General features: G+C 52.2%; 1 protein-coding gene across 1 annotated transcript; it reads left to right on the top strand.

The window, feature by feature from the left end:
* The first annotated feature begins 1,281 nt into the window (after positions 1 to 1,281).
* Positions 1,282 to 23,525, top strand: ADAMTS15 (ADAM metallopeptidase with thrombospondin type 1 motif, 15). Its single transcript, XM_004689089.2, has 8 exons — positions 1,282 to 2,238; positions 12,461 to 12,593; positions 13,325 to 13,492; positions 13,711 to 13,994; positions 16,830 to 17,007; positions 17,997 to 18,178; positions 18,282 to 18,457; positions 20,207 to 23,525. The coding sequence occupies exons 1-8, from the start codon at positions 1,282 to 1,284 to the stop codon at positions 20,979 to 20,981; spliced, it is 2,853 nt and encodes a 950-aa protein (XP_004689146.1). The 3' UTR covers positions 20,982 to 23,525.
* Positions 23,526 to 24,324: the final 799 nt, after the last annotated feature.

Genomic DNA, 24,324 nt, shown 5'->3' with positions numbered 1-24,324 from the left:
TCCAAATTCTCAGGTGATGTCCCTGAAGGAGGACATGCAGAGGATGAGGGCATGCGGAGAGGAGGGGCACATGTAGCTGGGGGGGACACGAAGAAGAGCACCCCAATAAGTAATTCCATCAGACTTCTACTTCCCTCTGCTCTCTTTTCTGGAAACTGAACACACAGTGGGTTCTGTGGGTTTCTGGGGGTGGGGGAGGGTGAAGGCTGGTGGTTCTGGAGGCTCAAGAGCCTCAAATAATTAGGGAGAGATGGGGTTTACTTGAAAACATAACTTACACATTTATACACTTTAACTTTGCATAATGGTTGTTTAACAGCTGAATGGCAAAATTCCTGAAAATTGAACAATCTGCACCAGTCTCTGGAGCTGCCCTCAGTTTCCAGGGCAGACCGAGGGGAGCCTGACTCCCAGAAGGGCTGTCAGTGTCCCGGGGAAGTTGCCCTTTTGGCAACAGAGTATTTCCAAGGTAAGTCTTGGTTCTGTGCGTTTAGCCGCCACTGTGGTGAAGAAACGCCGAGGTTGCAATAGGCGGGACCAGGTGGGCCTGGGAGGGGAGGGGCAAGCGGTGCGTGCATCCCCAATTCCCGACTCCAGCTGTCTTGAAGTGAAGGCTTGGACCGCCTGGACTGAGGCGGCTGATGTGAGTGTAAGGCAGGGGAGTGAGGAAGGGGGCGCACCGAGGCACCGCGGAGGGGTAAAACAAGAACCGAGACTCCAGTGCTGGTTTCCCCCGACAGCCTACGCCTCCTGCCTCAGCTCACGCCACTCCCTCCCAGCTAAGTGGCTTAGCTCTGGAGGCGGGACCTCGGTGCCCCCCCCCGCCACCCCTCCCCCCCACCCCAGGCTTGAGGCTGCAAGCTTTGGGAGGCAGAGAGGAAGGAGAAGGAGGGGCGCTAACTGGGCAGTCCAAAGAGGAGGGGGCCTTTAATAGGCTCGCCCATCGCCTGCTTTGCGGCGCTGCAGTGGCGGAGGTTGGGAGAAGCGGCGGGCATCTCCCTCTAGTTCTCGGCTGCAAATCCTTGCACTTGACAGTGATTGTACTTAAGCTGCCAGGGCGCGCTTTACTTGGAAAGGCACAGGTAGGAGGCGCGGGCTGCCCGTTGCACGCTCACTGCTCTCAGAGGAGTCTCTCTTCCTGGGCTCTCCTTTCTGAGTGCTGCGGGCTTTTCTCCAAGCGTTTTGTGGTTTCAGTGTGCTGGCTGCAAAGGAGAACGTGCCGGCAACCGGTGGAGCCCGGCTGAGCCCTGGTGAGAGGGCCGCTGTGCGCGGCCCGGCGCCATGCTCCTGCTGGGTATCTTAACCCTGGCTCTTGGCTGGAGACCCGCCGGCGGGTCCGAGCCAGAACGGGAGGTAGTGGTCCCCATCCGACTGGACCATGACATCAACGGCCGCCACTATTACCAGCGGGGTCCTAAGGACTCCGGGGATCAAGGGCTTATTTTTCAGATCACAGCGTTTCAGGAGGACTTTTACCTACACCTGATGCCGGATGCTCAGTTCCTGGCGCCAGCCTTTGCTACCGAGCATCTGGGCGTCCCCCTCCAGGAGCTCACTCGGAGCTCCCCAGACTTGCGACGTTGCTTTTACTCCGGGGACGTGAACGCCGAGCCGGACTCGTTCGCCGCGGTGAGCCTGTGCGGGGGGCTGCGCGGAGCCTTCGGCTACCGCGGAGCGGAGTATGTCATTAGTCCGCTCCCCAACGCTAGCGTGCCGGAGGCGCAGCGCAACAGCCTGGGTGCACACCTCCTCCAGCGCAAGGGCGTCCCCGGCGGGCCTGCCGGAGATCCCACCTCTCGCTGCGGGGTGGCCTCAGGCTGGAACCCCGCCATCCTGCGGGCTCTAGACCCGTACAAGCCTCGGTGGACCGGCTTAGGGGAGAGCCGCAGTTGGCGCAGGTCCGGGCGCGCCAAACGGTTCGTGTCTATTCCACGCTACGTGGAGACGCTGGTGGTGGCGGACGAGTCGATGGTCAAATTCCACGGCGCGGACTTGGAGCATTATCTGCTGACGCTGCTGGCCACCGCGGCGCGACTCTACCGCCATCCCAGCATCCTCAACCCCATCAGCATCGTGGTGGTCAAGGTAATGCTTCTCGGAGACCGCGACACAGGGCCCAAGGTCACCGGCAACGCTGCCTTGACGCTGCGCAACTTCTGCGCCTGGCAGAAGAAGCTCAATAAAGTGAGTGACAAACACCCCGAATACTGGGACACAGCCATCCTCTTCACCAGGCAGGTGAGTTCATCTGTCACCTCTGCGGACTCACACAGCTGCATTTTCTTAGGGTTATCACCGGGTAGCTCTCCAAATCTCCTTTGTGCAGTGTCCCTGAGTCTGAATTGTGACTCCCAATTTGGATCTTTCGGAGACAGCCCTCTCTTAGCCTCAGCGGAGCTCGGGTGCACCGGCCTCTGTGTACACGTGGGCGGTCAGAGTGTGTGCTCTTTGGGAAGGTGTTGGCCTGGCGTGGCCAATCAGCCAGCTCCTAGAGCAGGCGCGGAGGGGCAGGAACCCAGGAAGTTGCCGCCCAGGACCCGCAGTTTGTCTCCAAGGTAGATAGGAGGCGCTCTGAGGATGGTGTTGGAGAGGGCGGGAAATGTCCGCCTCATTGCCGGCGGCGTCTTAATTCTTCCGGACATCTCTTCCGAGGCTTCCTTTCTTTGTAGAACTGGAAAGTGATCTAGCTATCTCAGTTCAGTACATGGCTGCACTTAGACCGGACAACACGGTTGTGTTCTTCACTCTGACCTGGGCCTGGAAAACTGGATTAGGGTAGAGGGAGTTATCAGTGAGTTTGACTGCAAGGGCAACTCACTCAGGGCATTCGTCCCCTCCTTCTTTGGCTGATTTCTCGCTCGCCCTTCTGTCCTGGGATGGCCTTTATTTTAGACGCCTCCAATTCATTTAGGTAGTCTAGTTAGGCCACCTGTTTGGAGCTTGGCTTTTACTTGCATCTGAGCTGGGAACTTCTCTTTCAGTTTTCCTAGTCCTGGTTGAGGGAGGGTGAGGAATTTTCTCAGATGTGTTCACCTGAGCAGAGTAGCCAGGATTGCTCATGACTGAAACTTCTACCAATGACCGCACTCGACCACAGGGCTCCAGTTTTTGCCCTGAGTGCCTGGAAGTGGCGCCACCTTCGTAAAGAGCATCTGCAGAGCCCAGCCGCAGGGTTGGGAGCTGAGTATTGGGGGTTAGAAAGGCGCCCAGAAAAAAGAAAAAAAAGCAGATAGAATCAGCTTTACTTTTTGCAGGTCTTCAACTGATAGCTTGTCTCAAATAAGCCACAGATGCATGAAAATGTAGGAGCATAGAGTGAGAACAATCATACTTTTGGATTCTTACAATTTCTCAGATCAGAAGACCGGGAGCAGAGAGCATTCCAGTGACCCGCTTCCTCTGATTTTGGAGACGACAGCTTAAATCTGTGCCATGCTCCTATTTTGTTATTGCCATATCATGGCATTCGGGGCTGGCACGGAATCCTTGGTTACCTATGGGAGTCTAACGCTCCACTGCTTCCAAATGGCTTCTCAGAGTTGGAGGGAAGCGCATAGGCTGGAACTGGAGTCTTTCACACTAACCCATTTGGCTCAGCTAGTCCCTTCCTGGAGTTGAACATCCTCCTTTCCCAGCCTTCTCCTCCCACCACCTGGTTTCTCTAGGGAGGTCTTTGGCTTGAGTCTGCTTCCTTGTGCTCATTCTTCCAACTGAGGTCTGCAGAACTGCCACTGCCCAGCCCCTACAAGCACGGTCTGAGTCATAGGGAAACTGCAAAGGAGGCAGCTTCAATATCTGCACACAGACCAACTCAGCCGTCAGATTGCTGGTGGGGGGAAGCAAAGGCCAAGAACAGGATATCTTAATGGGGACAGCAGCTGTTGCTCTGTCCACTACCTGGCATGACCCTGCAGGGGTCACTCACTGGCGCTAAACAGTCCTCAGTCTTTGTTGCCTGGTGGCTGGATTGTCTTTCGGAACCCATCCTAGGAAGAGGACTCCTGCTCTTCTGATGGACCATGCCATCAGAAGACCCGCCTTTTGAAGAAAAAGCAATCAAACAGCGTGACAGCTTCTGCTTGTCAGTGGTGTGCGCTAGACCCAGGCTCTGTTGACTGTGTCTAAGGGGTACCAGATGTTTTTAGCACTTGGGTCAGAAGCAGTGGTGTGCAAGATGTGACTTTAGAAGCTGTCTATCCCTTAGGCATCTAGAGGGCCAACTCAGAGAGTGGGGAGGCTGTTTTGGCAGGTTTATCACCCAGGTATGTGCTTTATTCTTTAGCATAAACATCTCTCTCCCACCTTCTTGCCAGCGCAGACTTCAGGGGCTTTTGCATTCTTAGAGCCTTACAAACTGCTCATTCCTGAAATCCTTGGGGAAGGTACTGTATTCGATGAGAACACAAGTGCACAGCTGCTCTTTCTAGACTAAGGCAGATGCGATCTCCGGGAACCTGCAGCAGGGGTTGATTGCTTTATTGCAACACAAGAGGGATTTTTATTTTATTTTGTAAGGGTCAGTAGTAATCCTTTCAACCAGATGTATGAGCTATTCTGCTTAACCTGGCTTAGTATAATGTTAGTATAAGCATTGTTTTTTCACATTACAATTTGAATACATATATATTATATATGATATATATGATTTTTTTGATAAGAAGGTTTTAGTAATGTATTTTTAAATATTTATTTATTTATGCATACAGAACTGGGGTACAGGCCAGAGGTGCAGGGTTGGTGAGAAGTTTCACCAGAGATAGAGTGGGGAGCAGAACAGGCCAGCTGACAAAGTACACTGCGGAGGGGAGCAGGGGGCGAGACAGGAAGGATCTGCTGTGCCAAGTGGGTCACCCCCCTGGCCGGGATCGAACTTGTGCTGGAGCAGCTGTGGCTTGCTTCATGGTGCTACACTTTAACCTGTCGTGCCACCAGGGAGGGCCCTGATCATCCTCTTCTGATCATGGTTTTCACTGGAGGTGCAGTGGAGAAGCTCAGACTGTATTTCCTCCTGTGAAAGAGGCGAGGGCTGTGCCCGCAGAACCCCAGGTAGCAGGGGTACCAGGAAGGGGAGCAGTGTGAGTGAGGTGACCGGCAGGCCGAAGCTCCCTCTTTCTTGGACAAGCAGACTCACTGTGCATGAAGACAATCTGGGCTGGGCTGTGGGGTGACACTGCTGTCCTCTTGGCAGACAGAGGGAGGGGTGTGGGGGTTTGAAATCAAAACACTGGACAGTCAAGACCTAGGGAGGATCCTTTACTGTCCACAAAGGAGAATAAGTGGGTCATACTGTAAGTATTTTGACAATTGGAAGCTTGCTTAGAGATTCAAAATAAGTTCATGTTCCTGGAGAAGGAGCACACATCTGATTTTGCAAAGTGATCAGCCTCCAGGCTCATAACAGCAGGGTGAGGTCAGAGGACTGGAACCAGAATCTGGGAAGAATCAGAGCCCTTTTTTTCTGGGCGAACATTTACTTCTAGGAGGAGCAAAGTTCCTATGGCTTCCTGTCTCCTTGGGCAGCAGGAGCCAGATATCTCAAACTGGGGCTCAGTAGGACTGAATTCCACACCCTCCCCACACCCCCATCTTCTCTCTCTTTAGATCCCATATTTCTGCTCTTTGGGTAACTTTGTGGTAGGCTAGAGTTCACTCATTTAGTCATGCATTCTTTTCATACTTATTGAGCATCTGTTATTCCCAGGTACTGTCCCTAGGCTGTGAAGATACAGACATTACTAAGATGGGGCCTAGGGACACCTATGAAGCCCCCAAGGATTAATGACAAGGTGGAGTGTTAAGTGCCCTGGGGGAAGCTTGGACACTCCTCTGTTGGAAGCTCAGTGGCAGGTCAGTTTTCTTAAGGCCAGAGCAGAGAAAGCTGCTTGGAGGGGTGGGAGCAAGAAAGGCAATGGGTGGGGGTGGGGGATGATGGGAGAGGATGTTTGTTGTCTACCTGTAGGGGGCTCTCTCCTCTGCCCCTCATCTGTCTTACTATCAGGACATCTCTTCCTTACGCTGACTGTGCTTTGGGAGTTGTAACTTGTGGCTTTTCTGCCTACTTACTTCTGTACTCATTTTGTCTGTCAGCTGAGTACCAGTCTATGGCTCTCTCTTGGCCCTACGCTCACCATTTTCTTCTTCACTCTCTCCTTCCTCCTTTGGGAAAGACTCTTTCTTGTCTTTCCCATCTCCTATTTTCTTCATTCATTCTTGACCTTTCCATGTCTCACAACCCCAAGCTTGTTGCTTTTGTTCCTATTTTGGTCTTGAGTAGAACTGTGTTTTCCAAAGGTGACATGCAGGTGTGTGTGTTCATTCTAGACCCTGTGTCCTGAAACAGCCTTCTGGAACCCCACCTGAAATAGAAGACAGTTCTTTCCATAATAAACTACTTTGCAATACAGCAGTGACATTTAGCATTTGGATTAAATAAATCAATAATAAGAAAATGATAATAAATATTTTATACATCTCTCCCAGTGCAATAAAAAAAGACTTACTCCCAATTTCATCAGGATCATTTCTGAAGGTATTAGCCAAGAGGAGCAATCTATAATTTTGTACTTAATAATTTGTAAACCCTTATACCTAAGTGGTGGTGACTTCAGCCCACTCCTTTTGGTAGGGAGGAGGCAATGGGAGAGAGGGGGAGAACAAAGCAGAATATGCTTCCTCTCTGGCTCATAGGATATTACTCTTCTCCCTCCTTGCTTACTTGTACTAATAGTGAATATTAATGATGGAGGATGGTGGTGGGGGCTGGGGGACTGGAGGGAGGAGTGTACTCTAGGGTGTTTTCCTTTCATTTTCAAACACTGGTTTAGTCAAGAAGGCAAAGGCCTTGCTCCTGTGTTTCTTTCGATCTTCTCTGTGTGGTTTCTGGATGCCATGTTTGAGCCTGGGCCTCATCATCTGGTGATGGCACAGGGAAGAACACAGGCCTGGGGTCAGGCAGAGCTGACTTTGAATGTTGGCATGTGTTCTTTCCTCATGGGGCACGGGGCATGGAATGAATCAGCTAGTTGAGCTTCCCTTTCCTCATCCTTAGAATAAGGGTGAGATGAGGACAGTGATACCTACCATACAGGGCTGTTTCAAGGATAAATTATGAAGTGTTCCAGAATGGGCACCCAACTGTGGCAGCTGTTGTCATCACTACCTTGGTAGACACTCAGTTAAGTTTGTGGTTGAATAATTACCTACAGGTTCCTTTCCAGAGCTTACATGTGGGATCGCCCCAATTGAAAACTTCTCTCCCATGGCCCTTGCACGGGGACTTGGCTGATGACATATCTCTGCTTTTGCATGGAAATTATGGACTCCGGCACTTTCTAGTCAACTCCTTGGAGGTGGGACCCTCCCCCACAACTTTGTAGCCCCTCCAGTGGGCCCTTCCTTAGTATGATGTTCAGTGTATTTCATGGAAGGAAGGTGCTGACCTAAGGGAAAGTAGCTGGGGTGCTTGAGTAGCTCACCTCCCTTCCTGGAGAATCATTAATCGGGTGTTTGGGGCTGTTGCTGCAGGTTGGGGGAGGACTCTTTACTTCTTCCAGCATTTCATCTTGGCTTTTTGCTGTTGGGTTTCCCTGGACTCTTTGCTTCTTTCAGCATTTCATCTTGGCTTTTTGCTGGTGGGGGGCAGAGAGAAGCTAGAAGACAGGGTACACAGGAGAGATGGGAGTCAGCGTGTCAATTTAGGTGTGGGGCCAGGAGCCAGGACTTTGCTCACCCAGGGAGGTGGTACAGCTGTAACTCCAGCAACATGCACCACTTAAAGCTGCCTCCCCCCATCAGTGAACAGCCTGCTCTCTGAAGGGGGAAATATGGGATAGATAACCTTGACCTTTTGAGATTCCACAGTCATTTCATTCTTGGGGGGCATTTGCACTGGAAGGAACACAGAGCCATGGGGAGATCTCAGCTCAGAGGCTGCCACCTGCTTTTCCACACCTGGCTGCACCCCCACCCTGGTCTAAGCTTGGGCTACTTCTCTGGGTCTTTCCAGTAAAATGGGGCTTAATAATAGCCTCTCCCTCATGAAGCTGCTGTAAGGATTCCGTGAGCTAATACAGGTGGAACTCAGACCTGTGCCTGCTACATAGTAGCCACTCACTAGAGCTTACCTACTATCATTCTATTTGGCAGGCAGGCACCCTCTCATGGAGTCAGCATTTGCAGAAAAATTTGTTCTTTCTACAAGCTTTGGGTTTCTTGTCTTCCTCACTTTAGTAATTCTTAGTGTTCTGGTTACCTCAGTCTCTTGCTTTATTATAACATCCATCTTGAGAGATTTATATTCTAGTGAAACCAAATCTTGTTAGAAGTTATTGGCATGTTATTTCTGTCTTCTGGCATTCTTAGTCACTTTGCCCAGGACCTGACTTCCTAGATTTTTTTTCCTTCTACATAAAAAAAAAACAAAATACAATTCCCCATCTTTGAATATTACAAACAGAAGTGATTTGGGATTAGATAAGGAAACAGAGTGGTGCATGATGGGTATTCAGATGGAAACAAGTTACAGTTACAGGGCAGTGTTAATACTGCCCAGGGTGGCCCCCAGCCATGGTGCCATCCTCACCGGTGTGTGTGATTCAGGCCAGAGATCTCTACTGCCCTGGTGTCAAAAGGACCCCATTCTTCCCTTCATAGCTGCATGGCCTGGGGTGAGTAACCTTGGTTCTGTGAACCTCAGTTTCCTCATCAGCAGCTTTGAGATCCTGTGAGTATGATACCTAGAGGCAGTGTTGTGTGGTCTTGAAGACGTGGCCTGGCTCCTTGATGAGGGGCAGAAGTTGGGCACATGAGGACATTGTATCTTCTGCCACATGACAGAATTTATGTGCAGTTTCCCTGTGGCTGGAAACTGTTAGGCTTCTTAGTATCTGATGGGGGAAATGAGAGAAGGTGGGAAGGGGGTCTGGCGGGAAGACAGGAGCTATCGTGGTGACACAGATGGGGCCTGTGCTAAATGCTCCCCTTTTTTATATTTCAAAATGTTGCTCCCATCCTTTAATTATTTTGCATGATGGGACAGTTAGAAAAGAAAAATCTGGGAGGGTCTCGGCCAAGATGAGTTGGGTTATCTGGAAAAGCATCTAGGCCCAAGGAGAAATGGCACAGTTCCAGAAAGAGTGAGGCAGGTAGGGGCTGGGCTGGAAAACGCTTGCACCTGCCAGGTGGAAAAGACCAGAAGAGTTTCTGTCTCTAGGGACGAGTGCCCCAGTTGAAGAGGTTAAAACCGTGGGAGTGTATCTGAGTTCAATTCAGAAGGGTGGAGATTTTTGGTGCCACAAATGAGGCACAGCCACCGTGGGTGTTCAAAGTGGCCTGATACCTCTTCCCTGGGACCGGACAGGCAGAGTCTCTGACCCCAACAGCTGCATCTTCCCACCATGAGGACACTGAGGGAAAGCTGCTCTCAGCTACGCCCCGAGCCTCAGGAAATTCGCAGCTCTTTCCTTGTTCCTCTTGTTTGATCCAGGGAAACCAGGGTTTCTTGATGGAAAGAACAGGTTGCTCCTGGCCAGGAAGGGCCTGCAGCTGTATTTCATTGCTCCAGAGAGAATCCACCCTCCCTGAGAGGGAGGACGGCTTTTGGCTTTCAGGGCCTTCCAGCCGCAGAGGTGGCCTGGCGGGCAGCTGAGTTCCCGTGACCCCTGAGGCCCCGGGCTGACCTCTCAGTTTGGTGGACCTACTTCTCATGGGCGGGGTAGGGCACAGGGCACTAGCTCTCCCCGTGGGTGACCTGCACTCTGCTGGGACTTAGTTTATCAACTATGTCACATGGGTTTGTAGACAAGATAGTCGCTAGGGTCCTTTTCATTCTAAAAACCCACTGCTCTGCATTCTCCTTTCATAACCTTTCAGCACCCTTGGAGCCAGGAGTGGCTAAGAATCCTGGGATATGGGAAGGAGCAGAGGCCGAGGGCACTAGTTTTAGTGGGAAGTAGCTGAGAATGGGCCCTTCCACAGAGGAAGAAAGTGAGGCGCAGAGGAGAGATGTGACATGCCCACAGTCACATCATCTGCTTGGTGATAGCTTGAGGTTGGGTGCCAAGGCTTCATGTTCTTATTCTGCACACTCTCTTGTTCAAGGCAGTGGTGCCACGAATGGTATTTCTTGGCCAGAGGCTCACCCTCCGGGCTGTGGCCACCAGGCTAGAATTTCCAGAGGCTGCCACCTTTATGGGGGGATTATATATTCTAATGTCCAGGAACAGAGGGCCCATTACTCATCTCCTTCACTACATCCCTGCACAGGCCTTAGTCCCTTCCTTCCTGATCTTGACCACTTCCCTTCCATCCTCCTCCCAAGTTTTTTTTTAAATATTTATTTATTTGTGCATACAGAACAGGGGTATAGGCCAGAGGTGCAGAGGTCGTGAGAGTATTCACCACAGACAGAGTGGGGAGCAGAACAGGCCTACTGATGAAGTACACTGCTGAGGGGAGCAGCGGGCGGGTCAGGAGAGGTCTGCCACGCCATGTGGTCACTTCCGGGGCAGGCGGGGGATCGAACTCATGTGGAAGTGGCTTTGGCTTCTTAGTGCTGTGCTTTAACCCGCTGTGCCACCAGGGAGGGCTCCCTCCTCCCAAGTTTTGACAGCTGTCTACTAGTTCAGGACTCTGGGCCAGGAGAGTTTTCTGGGAGGGTGGACCTTTGGATAGGGAAGGGTACTTGTAAGAAAAGGGACTTTGATGGTCACCCTGTGGGGTGTGAGCACAGGATGGGGGGCCAAGGCTGGCTGTGCTCGCTGCGCCCCTGACACGGGGCCCCTGGGTAAAGTCTGATCACTCCTGTGCTTCTCTGGACATGATCACTGTCAACTCACTGGGAGGTGTGGCTGTCAGCTGACTGTGGGAAGCCACGTATCACTGCTCTGGTGGTAAACTTTAAGCGCTTGGGGTTAAAATTTGCTGATTTTCTGGACTATGACCAGTTTTCCTCCTATGTGCTAACCCCACAAACTCTGCTGCCCACCTTCCCCATGTCAGCATGTGCACACACACATACCTGTACACACACGTATGCACACACACAGGCCTGAAGAGAAGCACCATTGAGAAAGTGAGAGCATCTCCGAGGACGTTTGTGTGAACATCTGGGCTCCCTGGGAGAGAGTGAACACAGATGTGTGCACACACACACATGCTCACACACACACACACACACATACACACACACACAGAGCTCCTTCTCCTGAGTGGAGTTGTCAGGCAATCAGCTGTGACACAGAGAGAACCCCAGTATATGGACGCCAAGTACATGCTTTTCTGCTCTGTGACTTGAGTCTCTGAGTTTTGGTTTGCTCATCTGTGGAAGGTCAATGTAATAGTCCTTAACCGGCTGGTTGTGGGGAGGATTAAGTAGGGTCAGCATGGATGGTACATGTCCGGTTCAGCACTGACTATGTTGTCGCCACGATGAACTAGGGGTCTCGGTTTCCACCTTTGGCAAATAGGTATATTAATGTACCTGCTCCCTAAGTCTCTTGTGGGACCCACATGCAGTGTTACTGGTAACCATTGTTTGTCAAGTATAAAATGCCCTGAAATTAAAGGTGAGGATGATGAGACTATCAGCTCCCCTGATTCAACACTGTCTTCTTGGGGGGCGGGGGAGACAGAATGTGTACACGTGTCTTATGCTAGTTCCAGCTGCTGGGCTCTTAGGAGTCTAGGTGCATCACTGGCCTGAGGTGCCCACTATGACCTTTGCCCTTTCACCCTCCCAGAAGCGCTCTCTGTCAGGGTCACTGCTGGATCCCTAACTTCTGCTGCAAGTTTCATCTCAGTACAAAGTGGGGGGACCTTCTTGCTTAGCTCATGGTCCATTTAATTCATCTTACCTTCCTAACAGCCATGATGCCCAAGCTCCTCTGAAGCTTCTGTAGCCAAATGGGCCATGTCTGCACAGGGGCTCGGTGCCTCCTTACCTATTACCACCTCCCAAGAAGTCAGATCTCGGCCAGGGAACGTGGCTGGCCAGTGTCCTTCTGACAGAGGTGCATTTGTGTTTGTTCAGAGGCAGTGACCCAGCAAGGACTGAGGCGGCTCAGAGTTGATTCTGGGTGGGTGATGGTGACCTACCACTGCTCCTGCCTCAGTTACGATGACCTGAGCCTCAGCCAGCTACGGGAGTTGCCATTTCCTGGTCTGGAAGCCCTCTCTATATAGAGTGGTTTAATTCTGTACCTCCTAATTTACGCCCGCGGGACCTCCCTGCATAGGATAGGGTAACATCTTGTCAGAGCCACAGAGCTTTCTTCCTGGGGCCTCCTCCCTAGCCTGGGTTGTTCCATAAATAGCCCCACAACCGCTGGAGGAAGCGGTGCTGGCTCTGGTAAGGCCCAGTGGCGATGAACTGGAATGTCCCAAGGGTGCCCTGTGTTCTTCTGAGGACTTTGTGGTCACTGACTGACTTCTGGCTGGTTTCACTTCTCTTCTGCCTGGGCAGGACCTGTGTGGGGCCACCACCTGTGACACACTGGGCATGGCTGATGTGGGCACCATGTGTGACCCCAAGAGGAGTTGTTCTGTGATTGAGGATGATGGGCTTCCATCAGCTTACACCACTGCCCATGAGCTGGGTAAGGCTGGCTGGGGGTGTGCGTGGGTGGAGGGAGGGGACAGTCCTTGGGTCATTCTGTGCTTACACTGCATGCCCAGGGTGGGGAGTGGTAGATACTTGTCTTTGCTCTCTCATGTCCTGAAGCCCTATAGACGCCTTATTTAAAAATATTTATTTATACATAGAAGAACTGAGGTGCAGGCCAGATGTGTGAGAGGTGAGAGGACCCACCAGAGACAGAGTAGGGAGTGGAACAGGTGGATATTCTGAAATATATTGCTAAGGGGAGCAGCTGGCAAGACAGGAAGGTCTGCTGTGCCATATGTGGTTACTCCCTGGCTGGGGATCCCAGGCATTGGTGGTGATGGCTTTGAGACTTAACCCCTGTGCTATCAGGGATGCCACAAAATCCCTTCTTAGGGTCAGAGTCTTCTTAACATGGCCTTTATTTTCCCAGGGGCTCCAGCCCAGCTGGCCAGTGACATTGGGTACATCAGTCATTGGAGTGTCTCCTCTATCAGGTGCTAGGGGGAGAATAAGTTCAGTATATGCAGTCTTCACATACACTGATGGGTGGGACAGAGAATATAAGAACATGACCTTGAGGCATTCACAAAAGACCTAGTGATAGGCAGACACAGCCAGCCTGAAAACTGTGGCTGTAGCTCCCAGCTTCCCTGGCTAATCCCTCCTCCCACCCCAGGTCTCCTTGAAAATGGGTAACCCCCAACCCCCTGGCTCACCCCACAGGCCACGTGTTCAACATGCCCCACGACAACGTGAAAGTGTGTGAGGAGGTGTTTGGGAAACTCCAAGCCAACCACATGATGTCCCCCACGCTCATCCAGATTGACCGTGCCAATCCCTGGTCAGCCTGCAGTGCTGCCATCATCACCGACTTCCTGGACAGTGGGCATGGTAAGCAGGGTGGCAGAGAAGGAGCTGTCAGGGGAGGCCACCTCCCTGACCCTGTCCTCTGTCACTAGCTAAGGTAGGTGTGCGTGGCGCCAAATAATTGGGCTCTGAATTCGGTGGGTTCCATTGCCCCTTAGTTCATGCTCTCCCTGCCATTTCGAGGCTGACTTGGTGAAGTCTCACCTTCTCCTTTTCACCCACTCTGCCTGGCCTCTCTGCAGGTGACTGCCTCCTGGATCAACCCAGCAAGCCCATCACCCTGCCCGAGGACCTCCCAGGCATCAGCTACACCCTGAGTCGGCAGTGCGAGCTGGCCTTCGGCGTGGGCTCGAAGCCCTGTCCCTACATGCAGTACTGCGCCAAACTGTGGTGCACCGGCAAGGCGAAGGGGCAGATGGTGTGCCAGACCCGCCACTTCCCCTGGGCAGATGGCACCAGCTGTGGCGACGGCAAGTTCTGCCTCAGAGGCACCTGCGTGGAGAGACACAACTTCAGTAACTACCCGGTGAGCGTGCAGGAGCTGCACGGGCTGGCTGGGGTGGGAGAGCAGAGACTGGGGTCTCCACTGGGGTCTGCTCCATCACAGCTTTGTGGTGTGTTTATAACTGTGTGGCATTGCTGCTCTGTGCCTCTGTTTCCCCAGCTGGGCTCCTATCCTCTTCTTGATGCTAAGTCTGGAGGGTAAAGTTACGGTGGGTCACAGACCTAAGGCAGGTGGGGTGAGGAGCAGAAGTGAGGGGCCTAATCCTGGGCTCAGAGCAGGGTGCTCTGGACCCAAAGTCGCACATTCAGAGTGGCTCACTTGGCGTCTTCTTTTCTTTCCTCCCCAGGCTTTATTTTCTGTGGTGGTGGTGGTTTTTTGATGCTTTAACATAATTGAACAAAAATTACTTTTCTGCCCTGACATATAAGAATAGCAATCAAGAATAGGTTCAGGACCTCAACATTATCTGAATAGAATAGAAGCTTTATATTCTTTAGATGTTAGGTTGGGGCAGTAAAGAGATTTGTGCTCTCTAGACAGGAATGAAGAGTCCATTCTCTTCCTGACCCTAGTGATGGCTGGGTCCTTGCTCCCAGCCCCCCACACTGTCCCCATACCTCTGCACTGTCCTCTGCCCTCCATGATGTCCCGGTCAGCAGCTGACATGGCCAGTGCCATGTCTCAGAGGTGCACTGTCTAGGGGAGAAACTAGAATTGTAACAGACCACGTGGCAGACGGGTGTACCTTGTATGTTAAGAAAGAAGTATGAAGTCCCTGGAGAATAGGAGATGAGAGATTAACAGTGCCTAGGAGGGCCCTCCCTGGTGGCGCAGCGGGTTAAAGCACAGCACTAGGAAGCTTAAGCCACTTCCGCATGAGTTCAATCTCGCCTGCCCCGGAGGTGACCCACATGGCCCGGTAGACCTCTCCTGACCCGCCCACTGCTCCCCTCAGCAGTGTACTTTGTTGATCTGCCCGTTCTGCTCCCCACTCTGTCTCTGGTGAATTCTCTCACCCTCCGCATCTCTGGCCTGTACCCCAGTTCTTTACGAATAAATAAATCTTAAAAAAAAAAAACAACCAACAAACAGTGGCTAGGAGTCTGAAAAACTTCAGTGAGGTGGTTAAATTTGAGGGAGCATTGAGGTCACCTTGAAGGCTGAATTGGGCCTCGGTAGGCACACCTGGCACCAGTCAGGAAGGTGGGGCAGGCTCAGGCTTCTGCTGGCTTTTCTGCACGTGTTGCCAGGAATGTGGTTGGAACTCAGCAAATACGGTGAATGAATGAATGATTAGCCGTGGTAGGGAGCGTTTCCTGTAGGAACAGGAGAGAGGGCGTGGTGTCAGGTAAAAACACAGCAGGGTCTCAGAAGCCACAGGAATCATGTTAAGTACGAAGAAAAATTAGAGCTGACAAGGCCTGTCATGCTGTTTTCACCTTCCCTGGTCACTGCTGTCTTTTGAGAGAGCAGCTTCTGTGGGGTGATGGGGGTGACTCCTGGTCACCAGACCCCGAGGAGGGAAGAGGGAGAAAGAGAATATAGCGGGGTCTCTCAGGAAGTAAGAAGTTAGAAGGAGCGGGGGACTGGTATTTTTTTTAAATAGGATAAACAGACATGTTGACACAATGAGACAGTAGCTTCCTAACAGAAAGGTAGCATAAGAACCCCGAACATATACATCAGTTCAAGGATTTCTCTTGCTCGCAACCAGTTTCTGATTAGCTCCATGTGGGTCCATCCCACTGGCTGTCACTGTTTAATCCCAGGCTTCTCCGACTGGGCTGTTCCCTCTATTGCTCAACCAATGTGTGCTGAGGGGATAAAAACTGACTTTACTGTCATCCTTAGAAAAACATAATAAAGATTATATATTTTCTATCCCTTCTCCCACCCTCTTCAAAAATAAAAGACAACTGCATAACTCACCCCAAAGCCAAATGGAGTTTTAGAATTGCTTAATAATCTCTTATCCATATCTCCCCTTAACACAAACATTCAAACTGCATATAGTGTAGCGTTCTCAAATTCAGTCTTCTCTTAAGGTAAAAAACCTGAATTGTAGGACACTTACAGATATCTATGACAACATAATTTACCAGCAAGATTGGAGTCTGGCCATGCCCAAGATTTCAAGACTCATTCTCACAAGTATGCTGATAGAATAGATAAGGAGAAATTGAACTCCTGGGGGGCAAGTGGGTGCGAAGGGATTTTCATTCCTTTTGCAACATTAAATCTTCCTGTCTACTCATCCCTGAATATTACTGGCTCCAGTATTGCAGAGGAAGTCTCTGCAACTTAAGGTTTTTTTTTTCAAAGATTTATGTTGTTATTCATACAGAACTGGGGTACAAGCCAGGGGTGGTGAGAGGCTTCACCAGAGACAGAGTAGGGAGCAGAACAGTCTGAATGATGAAGAACACTGCTGAGGGGAGCAGCGGGTGGGTCAGGAGAGGTCTGCCTCGCCATGTGGGTCACCTACGGGGCAGGGATCAAACTCACACTGAAGCTGTTGTGGCCAGCATGAAGTGCTTCATCCTAACTCATTGCACCATCAGGGAGGGCCCAGCAGCTTAAAGTTTTGCCACTTGCTCAAGACCACCCCTGAGATGAGAGAGAGGCCCCTGGTGACCTTGATCATCCCAGCTGGTAGCCCAAAGACTGGCCCAGAGGGCGGCAGCTGGCATTTGCTAACGAAACTGCAGAAGTGTGTGGGTCCCTGCAGGCTGACGGTGGATGTTCCTCCCCGTGTGGCATGGGGTCCTCAGGCTGGACCCGCATGCTCTCTGCAGGCTCAGCCTTTGGGTGTGGCGCTCCAACCCCGGCAGGAGTGTGACATGCTCTTTCTCACAGGTGGACGGTTCCTGGGCCAAGTGGGAGCCCTACGGGGCCTGCTCCCGCACCTGTGGCGGGGGTGTGCAGCTGGCCCGGAGACAGTGCAGCAACCCTGCTCCTGCCAACGGTGGCAAGTACTGCGAGGGTGTGAGGGTGAAATACCGGTCTTGCAACCTGGAGCCCTGCCCCAGCTCAGGTGAGGCCAGGAGGGCAGCAGTGGCCCCAACTTGCAGGTGGGGCTGGAGGCCATGGCCTTGATGCTGGGTAACTGTTGGCCACCAGGTGGTTCACTTTGCTGTGCACATTCCTTCAGTCTCCTCTCTCCTCATTTACCTTGGGTGAGGGGTGAGGGTGGTGTTTTCTTCCAGTTAGACAGGGTGGCTCAAGGGCCCAAGACAACGAGAAGCCAAGAGTTCTCTCAATTAAACACTGAATTCTTTATCCAGCCTTCATGAATGTAGGTGGGAAGAAAATTTTATCTTTATTTTTACCAACTTTAAATCTAAAATTTGGTATTGCCTTCAATTACTTCAAGACTTTCCTTCAGAAGTTTAATATGCTGTGTTCTACTAATTTTTCTATCTCGAAGTTAGTGTTTATTTAAACCAGAAAGCAAACTACAGCACTAACCGGCAGTCGTGTGACTTTGTCACCCGTAGAAATGCTGGGTATTTTCCCTTGCATCACAGTTGACTCAGATTTCGCACCATCCTATTGGTACTCATCACTCTGCACATACTGAATGTTGCTACTGAATGCATGAACAAGGAACACATCTGTCACAAATATTTTCAAATACATTCATAGTTGCATATCATTTTGTAACGGATGGGGCTTATTTCATGCATTTAATAACATTCTCTAAATAGTTTTCATAGACCGCTGAAGGACCCTACAGCATAGCTGGTTAGGGTACCTCTTCTAGAGGGAATTTAAGGCCAAATTCTGGGGAATTCTGGCCACATTGTCTGGGGGACTCATTACCATCTCTACCCTGCATCGTTTGGTCCCAGCCTGCTTAGTCCTTTGAGATGGGGTGACTTGGCTTGATGAGTCACTTGGCTGAGAGTGGGAAGAAGCCATTCAGAGCCACTGGAGGTGAAGCACCCCCCCCCCAACCCCCAATCTCTCTTGGCCCCACCCAACCCTTTTATAAATTCTGGCCTATCCTTTCTCCCTCCTCAGCCTCTGGTAAGAGTTTCCGGGAGGAGCAGTGTGAAGCGTTCAATGGCTACAATCACAGCACCAACAGGCTGAGCCTGGCTGTGGCCTGGGTGCCCAAGTACTCAGGCGTGTCTCCCCGGGACAAGTGCAAGCTCATCTGCCGAGCCAATGGGACTGGCTATTTCTATGTGTTGGCACCCAAGGTGAGTGAGCCTGGGGCAGGAGGCCAGAGCAGGGGCCCGTTCTTCTGGGACAGCAGTGGTTGAGCCGCCCTCTGCTTGTCTCACCCTCCTGGGGGTGCTGCAGGTGGTGGACGGCACCCTGTGCACACCCGACTCCACCTCGGTCTGCGTGCAAGGCAGGTGCATCAAGGCTGGCTGCGACGGGAACCTGGGCTCCAAGAAGAAGTTTGATAAATGCGGGGTGTGTGGGGGAGACAACAAGAGCTGTAAGAAGGTGACAGGAACCTTCACTAAGCCCATGTGAGTACCCGGCCCCTGGTGCTGCAGGGAACTGGGGGAGGAGTGAGTGGGGTTGCCCTGAGCATTGGAAACTTCAGTTACATTGGGGTAAATGTCAGATCCTGGCTAGTGCTCTTGCTGTGGAGACCGCTCAGTTCTTTAAGCCTGATCATTCATTCATTCGCTCATTCATTCATTGATCAGACAAAGGTGAATGCTTGAGTGGGTAATAGGTAATCGGTGAAAATATTCAGGGAGGTGGCAGACAGCTGTTAGGGTCTGCGTGGAGTTTGATTTACTTTGTCACTCAAATCTTAGTTCTTATGTTCTGGATAACCTTGGGCAAGTGAGGAGTCTCTAGAATTCTAGATTTCCTTCTGTGTAAAGTGGGCCAGACACTAATATGGCTTGTGCTGTGTAGTGATGAGAATGAATGAAGGGAGTTTATCCTAGTAAAATGCATTGCTAATTACCTAGTATATCACTGAGTTTGTGATGGTGATGACAAAACATACCTGGAGATGAACTAGCACAACTTTTCTTCTCCCGGCTCCTGAGGTCCAGACCTTGGGGACTCAATGGTCATGAGGTGAAAAGGGGCAGCAGTGTGAGTGGCTGGTGCTGAGGGAAGTCCCCTTGAGGAAGACGTGTGTCCAGTCAGCTGAGGAGATGTCTCTGGGCCTTTTCTCTTTTCAACTCCAGAGTTTGCGGCTCCCCTGACTTGAGATTTCTGAGGCCAAGCACATTCATTCCCTTTAATTTCAGGAAGAATATCCTTAAGGAAGCAGGGTAGCAGTCAAAGCCCTGAGGCCTCAGTGGAGGGGGTTATGTTTGGCTCTAAAAATTTGAGATTCCAAGTCTAGATGTCTGTCCAGGGGCCTCCACTGCTCCTGGACACAGTACCCTTTACTGAACCCCTCTGGGGGAAATTTCTCTGGGTGCTTGGGCAGGACAGATAGCATTCTAGGCTGCCCTTCACAGGAGCCTACAAGGGGAGGCCTACTAGGTATTTAAGGGTAAATACCCTTGACTTGCTTCACTGGAAATGACAAGTGTCCCTTGGACCATGATGCTGAAAGATACCCTGGAAATCACCTGGTTTAACCCCTCATTGTAAGGAAGAGGACACGGGGCCCTGGACCAAGATTGAGACTGACTTGCTTAAAACCTCCAGGGTAATGGTATCCTGGCCAAGACTTGATGTGGGTCCCTGATTCCGCAACTTGAAGGCTAGAGTCCCAGCCTTGAACTCAGGCAGTGTAGACTTACTTCCACCCCCTATAGCTAACATCTATTGAGTGCTTCCTATATACTAAGCAGTCTGCTACATGCTTTGGTGTTTTGGCTCATTTAATCCCAGTTACCATTTAATGTTACGTGTGATCCTGATCTCCATTTTCTAAGTGGGAGAACTGAGCAGCAAGGTAGCTTACCTGAGGCCACAGTGAAGGGGACTCATTGGCTCTGAAACTTGTGTTTTTATTCAATGCTAGTCTTCACTCAAAGTTAAATGGGCTGCAGAGAAAAAGATCCTGAGGCATTTTAGTCGATAGGATAGAGTGGATTTAGTTTTAGGTGACCTTGCTTCCCACATTCCAGGTTGGGGGTGCCCAGGGCCGCTAAATTGTGGTCCAGGTAGGCTGGTGAGTCTTGGTACTCTGCCAGCGTCGTGACCAGCCCCAGGGTCTGTGAAAGGGGAAAATCATTTATAACATACGAGTTTCCTAAGTCCAGCACTTGTCCAACACACCACCTCCCTTGTGCCCCCAGGCACGGCTACAATTTCGTGGTGGCCATCCCCGCGGGCGCCTCCAGCATTGACATCCGCCAACGTGGCTACAAAGGGCTGATCGGAGATGACAACTACCTGGCCCTGAAGAACAGCCAGGGCAAGTATCTGCTCAACGGGCACTTCGTGGTGTCGGCTGTGGAGCGGGACCTGGTGGTGAAGGGCAGCTTGCTGCGTTACAGCGGCACGGGCACTGCCGTGGAGAGCCTGCAGGCCTCCCGGCCCATCTTGGAGCCTCTGACGGTGGAGGTCCTCTCCGTGGGGAAGATGACGCCACCCCGGGTCCGCTACTCTTTCTATCTGCCCAAGGAGCCTCGAGAGGACAAATCGCAACACCCCAAGGACTCCCAGGACCCCTCTCTGCTCCACAACAGCGTCCACAGCCTCTCGAATCAAGTGGAGCAGCCAGAGGACAGGCTCTCTGCTCGCTGGGTGGCAGGCAGCTGGGGCCCTTGCTCTGTCAGCTGTGGCAGTGGCCTGCAGAAGCGGGCAGTGGACTGCCGTGGCTCCCCAGGGCAGCGTGTGACTTCTGCTTGTGACGCGGCCCATAGGCCAGTAGAGACTCGCGCTTGCGGGGAGCCCTGCCCCACCTGGGAGCTGGGCGCCTGGTCGCCTTGCTCCAAGAGCTGTGGCCGGGGATTCAAGAGGCGCCCACTTAAGTGTCTGGGCCACGGAGGGCGGCTGCTGGCCCGGGACCAGTGCAACCTGCGCCGGAAGCCTCAGGAACTGGACTTCTGCATCTTGAGGCCGTGCTGAATAGGGTCAGCCCTTCTTTTTCTCACTCTGCCCATCGGTGCTGCCAGTGTCCTGGCTGGCTGGAAGCATGGGCAGAGGGCAGGGGCCGGTTGCCCATGCCATGGTGTCACCACATCCAGGGACAAGGACCAAGGCAGGGGCCGAGGTTCCCGCCTCCTCCCTGGCCTGGGCAGGGAAGCTAGTAAATAATGCACAGTCTACCTCACGCCCGGCTCCTCCAAAGCCCAGTCTCGGGGAGAGGCTGAATGGTGCAGTGCTGGGTGGAAGGCTCTGGGGCCCAGTTTCTGAGGATCTGGAGGATGGACATCTCCCAGGCAGAACTTCAGGGACCTTGGCCTCCATCAGGGAGACCACAGGCTGCTGGAAGAGCCATGGCTCAGTGGCATGGCACCCTCAGGTGGCCCCAGGGGCTCTGAGCCATCTCTGAACAGGGCAGGTTTTTATGGTGCTTTTGGCCCACCATCTTTCTCTGACTGACATGGACTGAACATTAAAAATGGGGGTGGGGGCAGAAACGGAGAGGAGAGCCTGGGCTGACCCATTTGGGAAGATGTGTGTGTGGAGACACTATCTGGGTGGTCCAGGATGTGTCTAGTCGGAGGGCAGGCGCTCAGGTGTCCTCTGAGGCTCTGCTGGTAGAGACAGGAAGTGACTAGGGAGCTCATTGTCTTCTTCAAGTGGGTCTGGCTAGTAAAACAAGATGCCCAAACTTATAAGGGGTGTTGGATTCTGTGACTGAAGCGGGGGGTTTGAGGCGAGTTCTAGGAGGTTTTATTGTCTTTGGGGCTGGGTCAGAGCTTTGGGGGGATGTCATCTTGGATGGGATGAAGTTCCGATGGCTTCTTCCTCCAGAGAGGCAGGCATAAGTGAAGCTGACTCCTTTGGCTCTTTGTTCCCTTGGACAACCTTCTAAGTGGCCACAGAGATATACCCACAAGTGGGAGCTTGGGATATGTGTAGGAGGCTAGGTGTCTGATGCCCATGCACCTGGAGACTGGGCTTCGACTGGACAGTTACATGCAGTCTGGGCCTGGCACATCCATCACCTCCCAGGCTTCTGCAGTTGGATAACGGGGTTCATTGTTTGCTACCTCAGACTATGCTCTCTGGGAACCCACCGCTCTCCCTTTCTGGGATAGTGGTGACCCTGGTGCTTCCAGCAGACCTAGCTGCTGTCCTCTGTAGATTGAGCTGCCCCCAGCTTGAATATGAGTGTGGATCCCTCACCCCTATATCCCACCACCTGCTGGTGCTCCAGATAACGACAAAGCCTTTTTCTTTAGGTGCTTGGGGACTGGTTCAGAAAGCGCTATGAATCAATGACCTGACCTGGGGTTACTTGGCCGTCACCCGTGGTTGTTGCTGGAGAAGAGACATGTTAGGGCATTTTCAATATCTCCAAGTGGAAAGATGTTTGGGGGTACAGATTCTTTGGCCAAGCAGAATATTTCTGAAAGATGCAGCTGCCACAGAGTGTACTTGTGAGATTTTGCTTTTGAGTAGGTAATAAGTTCCCAACATCAATGAGGTGACCTCAGAGCCAGTGACTTTCCTGGGGAAAGGGTTCAGTCCTTTGTTCTCCTCTGAAAGAATCACAAACCCACCAGCCAGCCAGGCAAGCCTCTGGGTTGCTGTTCTAATCCCATTCTAACCCTGGGTGAGTCCTGAATGGAGTTTGGGTGAAGGGGGTACAGAGGGCATGTGGGCCTCTGAGACAGGGGTGCTGTTGCCCTTGAAAAGCAGAATGAGAGTGTGCCTGCCTCCCCCTATTGAGAACACTGTGGGGTTGCAGGGTCAAAAGGGGCTCAGGGCACCAGGGCAGATGGGACCCCCGAGTGTTGACGACAGCACTGTGCCCTGTGCTCGGCACACCCATTCTGGGTGGTGCGTGGCATGGGAACTGTGCAGAAGGGACGGGGGATGGGCGGGAGGGCAGGGAGCGGCCATCACCGGGGGTCACTGGCCCCCGAGTAGAGTGGCTTTCCACATCTTTTCAAGGAGGGACAAGCAACCTTGTTCCCGACACAGCTGGGTCTCGATGCCCTTTTCTGTCATGGTGTTTTCCTTCTAAAAGAAATCTGACTGGGACCCCTTGGCAGGGTTACTTCACTAGTCCAGCCTCACCCTCCCAGACTCAGCGGAGTCAAGTTTCACCACACAAGTTTCTGGTGATGGAATGAAATGTTCAGGTGGTATCTCATGACTGCGGAAGAAGAGGGACGTCGGGCGCTCTAACAACTTCTTTCATGGGGTGCGTGGAGCAGGAGGGGTCCAGGCTCTGGAGTCCCCTGCCTCCTCTGCCTCTCAAGCGCACTGATGGAGACTCCACCCTGGGCAAGCTGTGTGGGGGCTAGGAGTGGAGCAAGTGGGGGGGGCGTGAGCATGCCCAGCCCGAGAGCTGGCCCCCGAAGGCACTCGACACTGTCACGGACAGAGGCTCCCTTGGGCTTGGTGGCTCTTTAGCATTCCGCGCACTGTAGAGGATGGGCGGGACCTGGGTACTGGCTGGGCTGTGTATACTGTGTATACATGGGAGTCGGCTGCTGCAGGGTCAACAGCCCGCTCCTAATAAAGCTGTAAGTATTTAAAACCCGTGTCTTGCCTCTGTGACTTCCTCTCATCTATGCTCCCCAGGCCTCTTGAACACCCACCATACTGGGGCTACCGTACAAGTGACTAGGACAGGGGGAGATCCCATTACTATCCTCTGTGGTTCCAGGTGAACTGAGGGGCAGAGCAAATGGTCCCTAAGCAAAGAGACGAGACGAGTGACACACGAGGTAAGTGCCTCAACCAGATGAATTGCTGCTGAGAAAGACAGCGGGGGTCTGGCTCTGTGGTGTAGTTGACAGGAAGCCTGGCAGAGGAGGAGATCTGCCCTGTTGAAGGGGAACTGGAGCCCACCAGTGGAGGGGCAGCAGGCGGGGGCTCCCGGGACAGGAGAGTGTGGGAGTGTGGGTGCTGCAGAGGCAGAGAGAAGCCTCTGGGACTGGGCCGTTGGAGAGAGGGCATACTCTGAGGCCTGAGGGTCCATCATACAGGGGGTTCCAGGAGGAGACCCCCCGTTTCCCGAGGCAAAGTTCCATTCTGTTTGGAGAAGGCTTCCTGTTTCCTAATTCTGTTTTGGTCTGCAGTCTCAGCAAATGCACTGGCAGAGAAGGGCCATGGTGCATTTTAAAGAGCATCCAAATCGGAGTCCAGAAACTTGTAAACTTGCATTGCTCTCAAATCTGAGATCCTTCCTTGGAATCTCATTTTCCATCAGCAGAGGAAGAAGGGAGAGTCTGTTCCTTTAGAGTACTTCCAGTTTCAGCTGTCTGGGTTTTCAGGCACAGACGTGATT

Source organism: Condylura cristata, unplaced genomic scaffold (genome assembly GCF_000260355.1).
Source record: "Condylura cristata isolate star-nosed mole 26May11 unplaced genomic scaffold, ConCri1.0 scaffold00025, whole genome shotgun sequence".
NCBI classification, from domain to species: Eukaryota; Metazoa; Chordata; class Mammalia; order Eulipotyphla; family Talpidae; genus Condylura; species Condylura cristata.
Note: the sequence above shows the minus strand (reverse complement) of the source record. Positions and strands in the feature narration are given on the sequence as shown.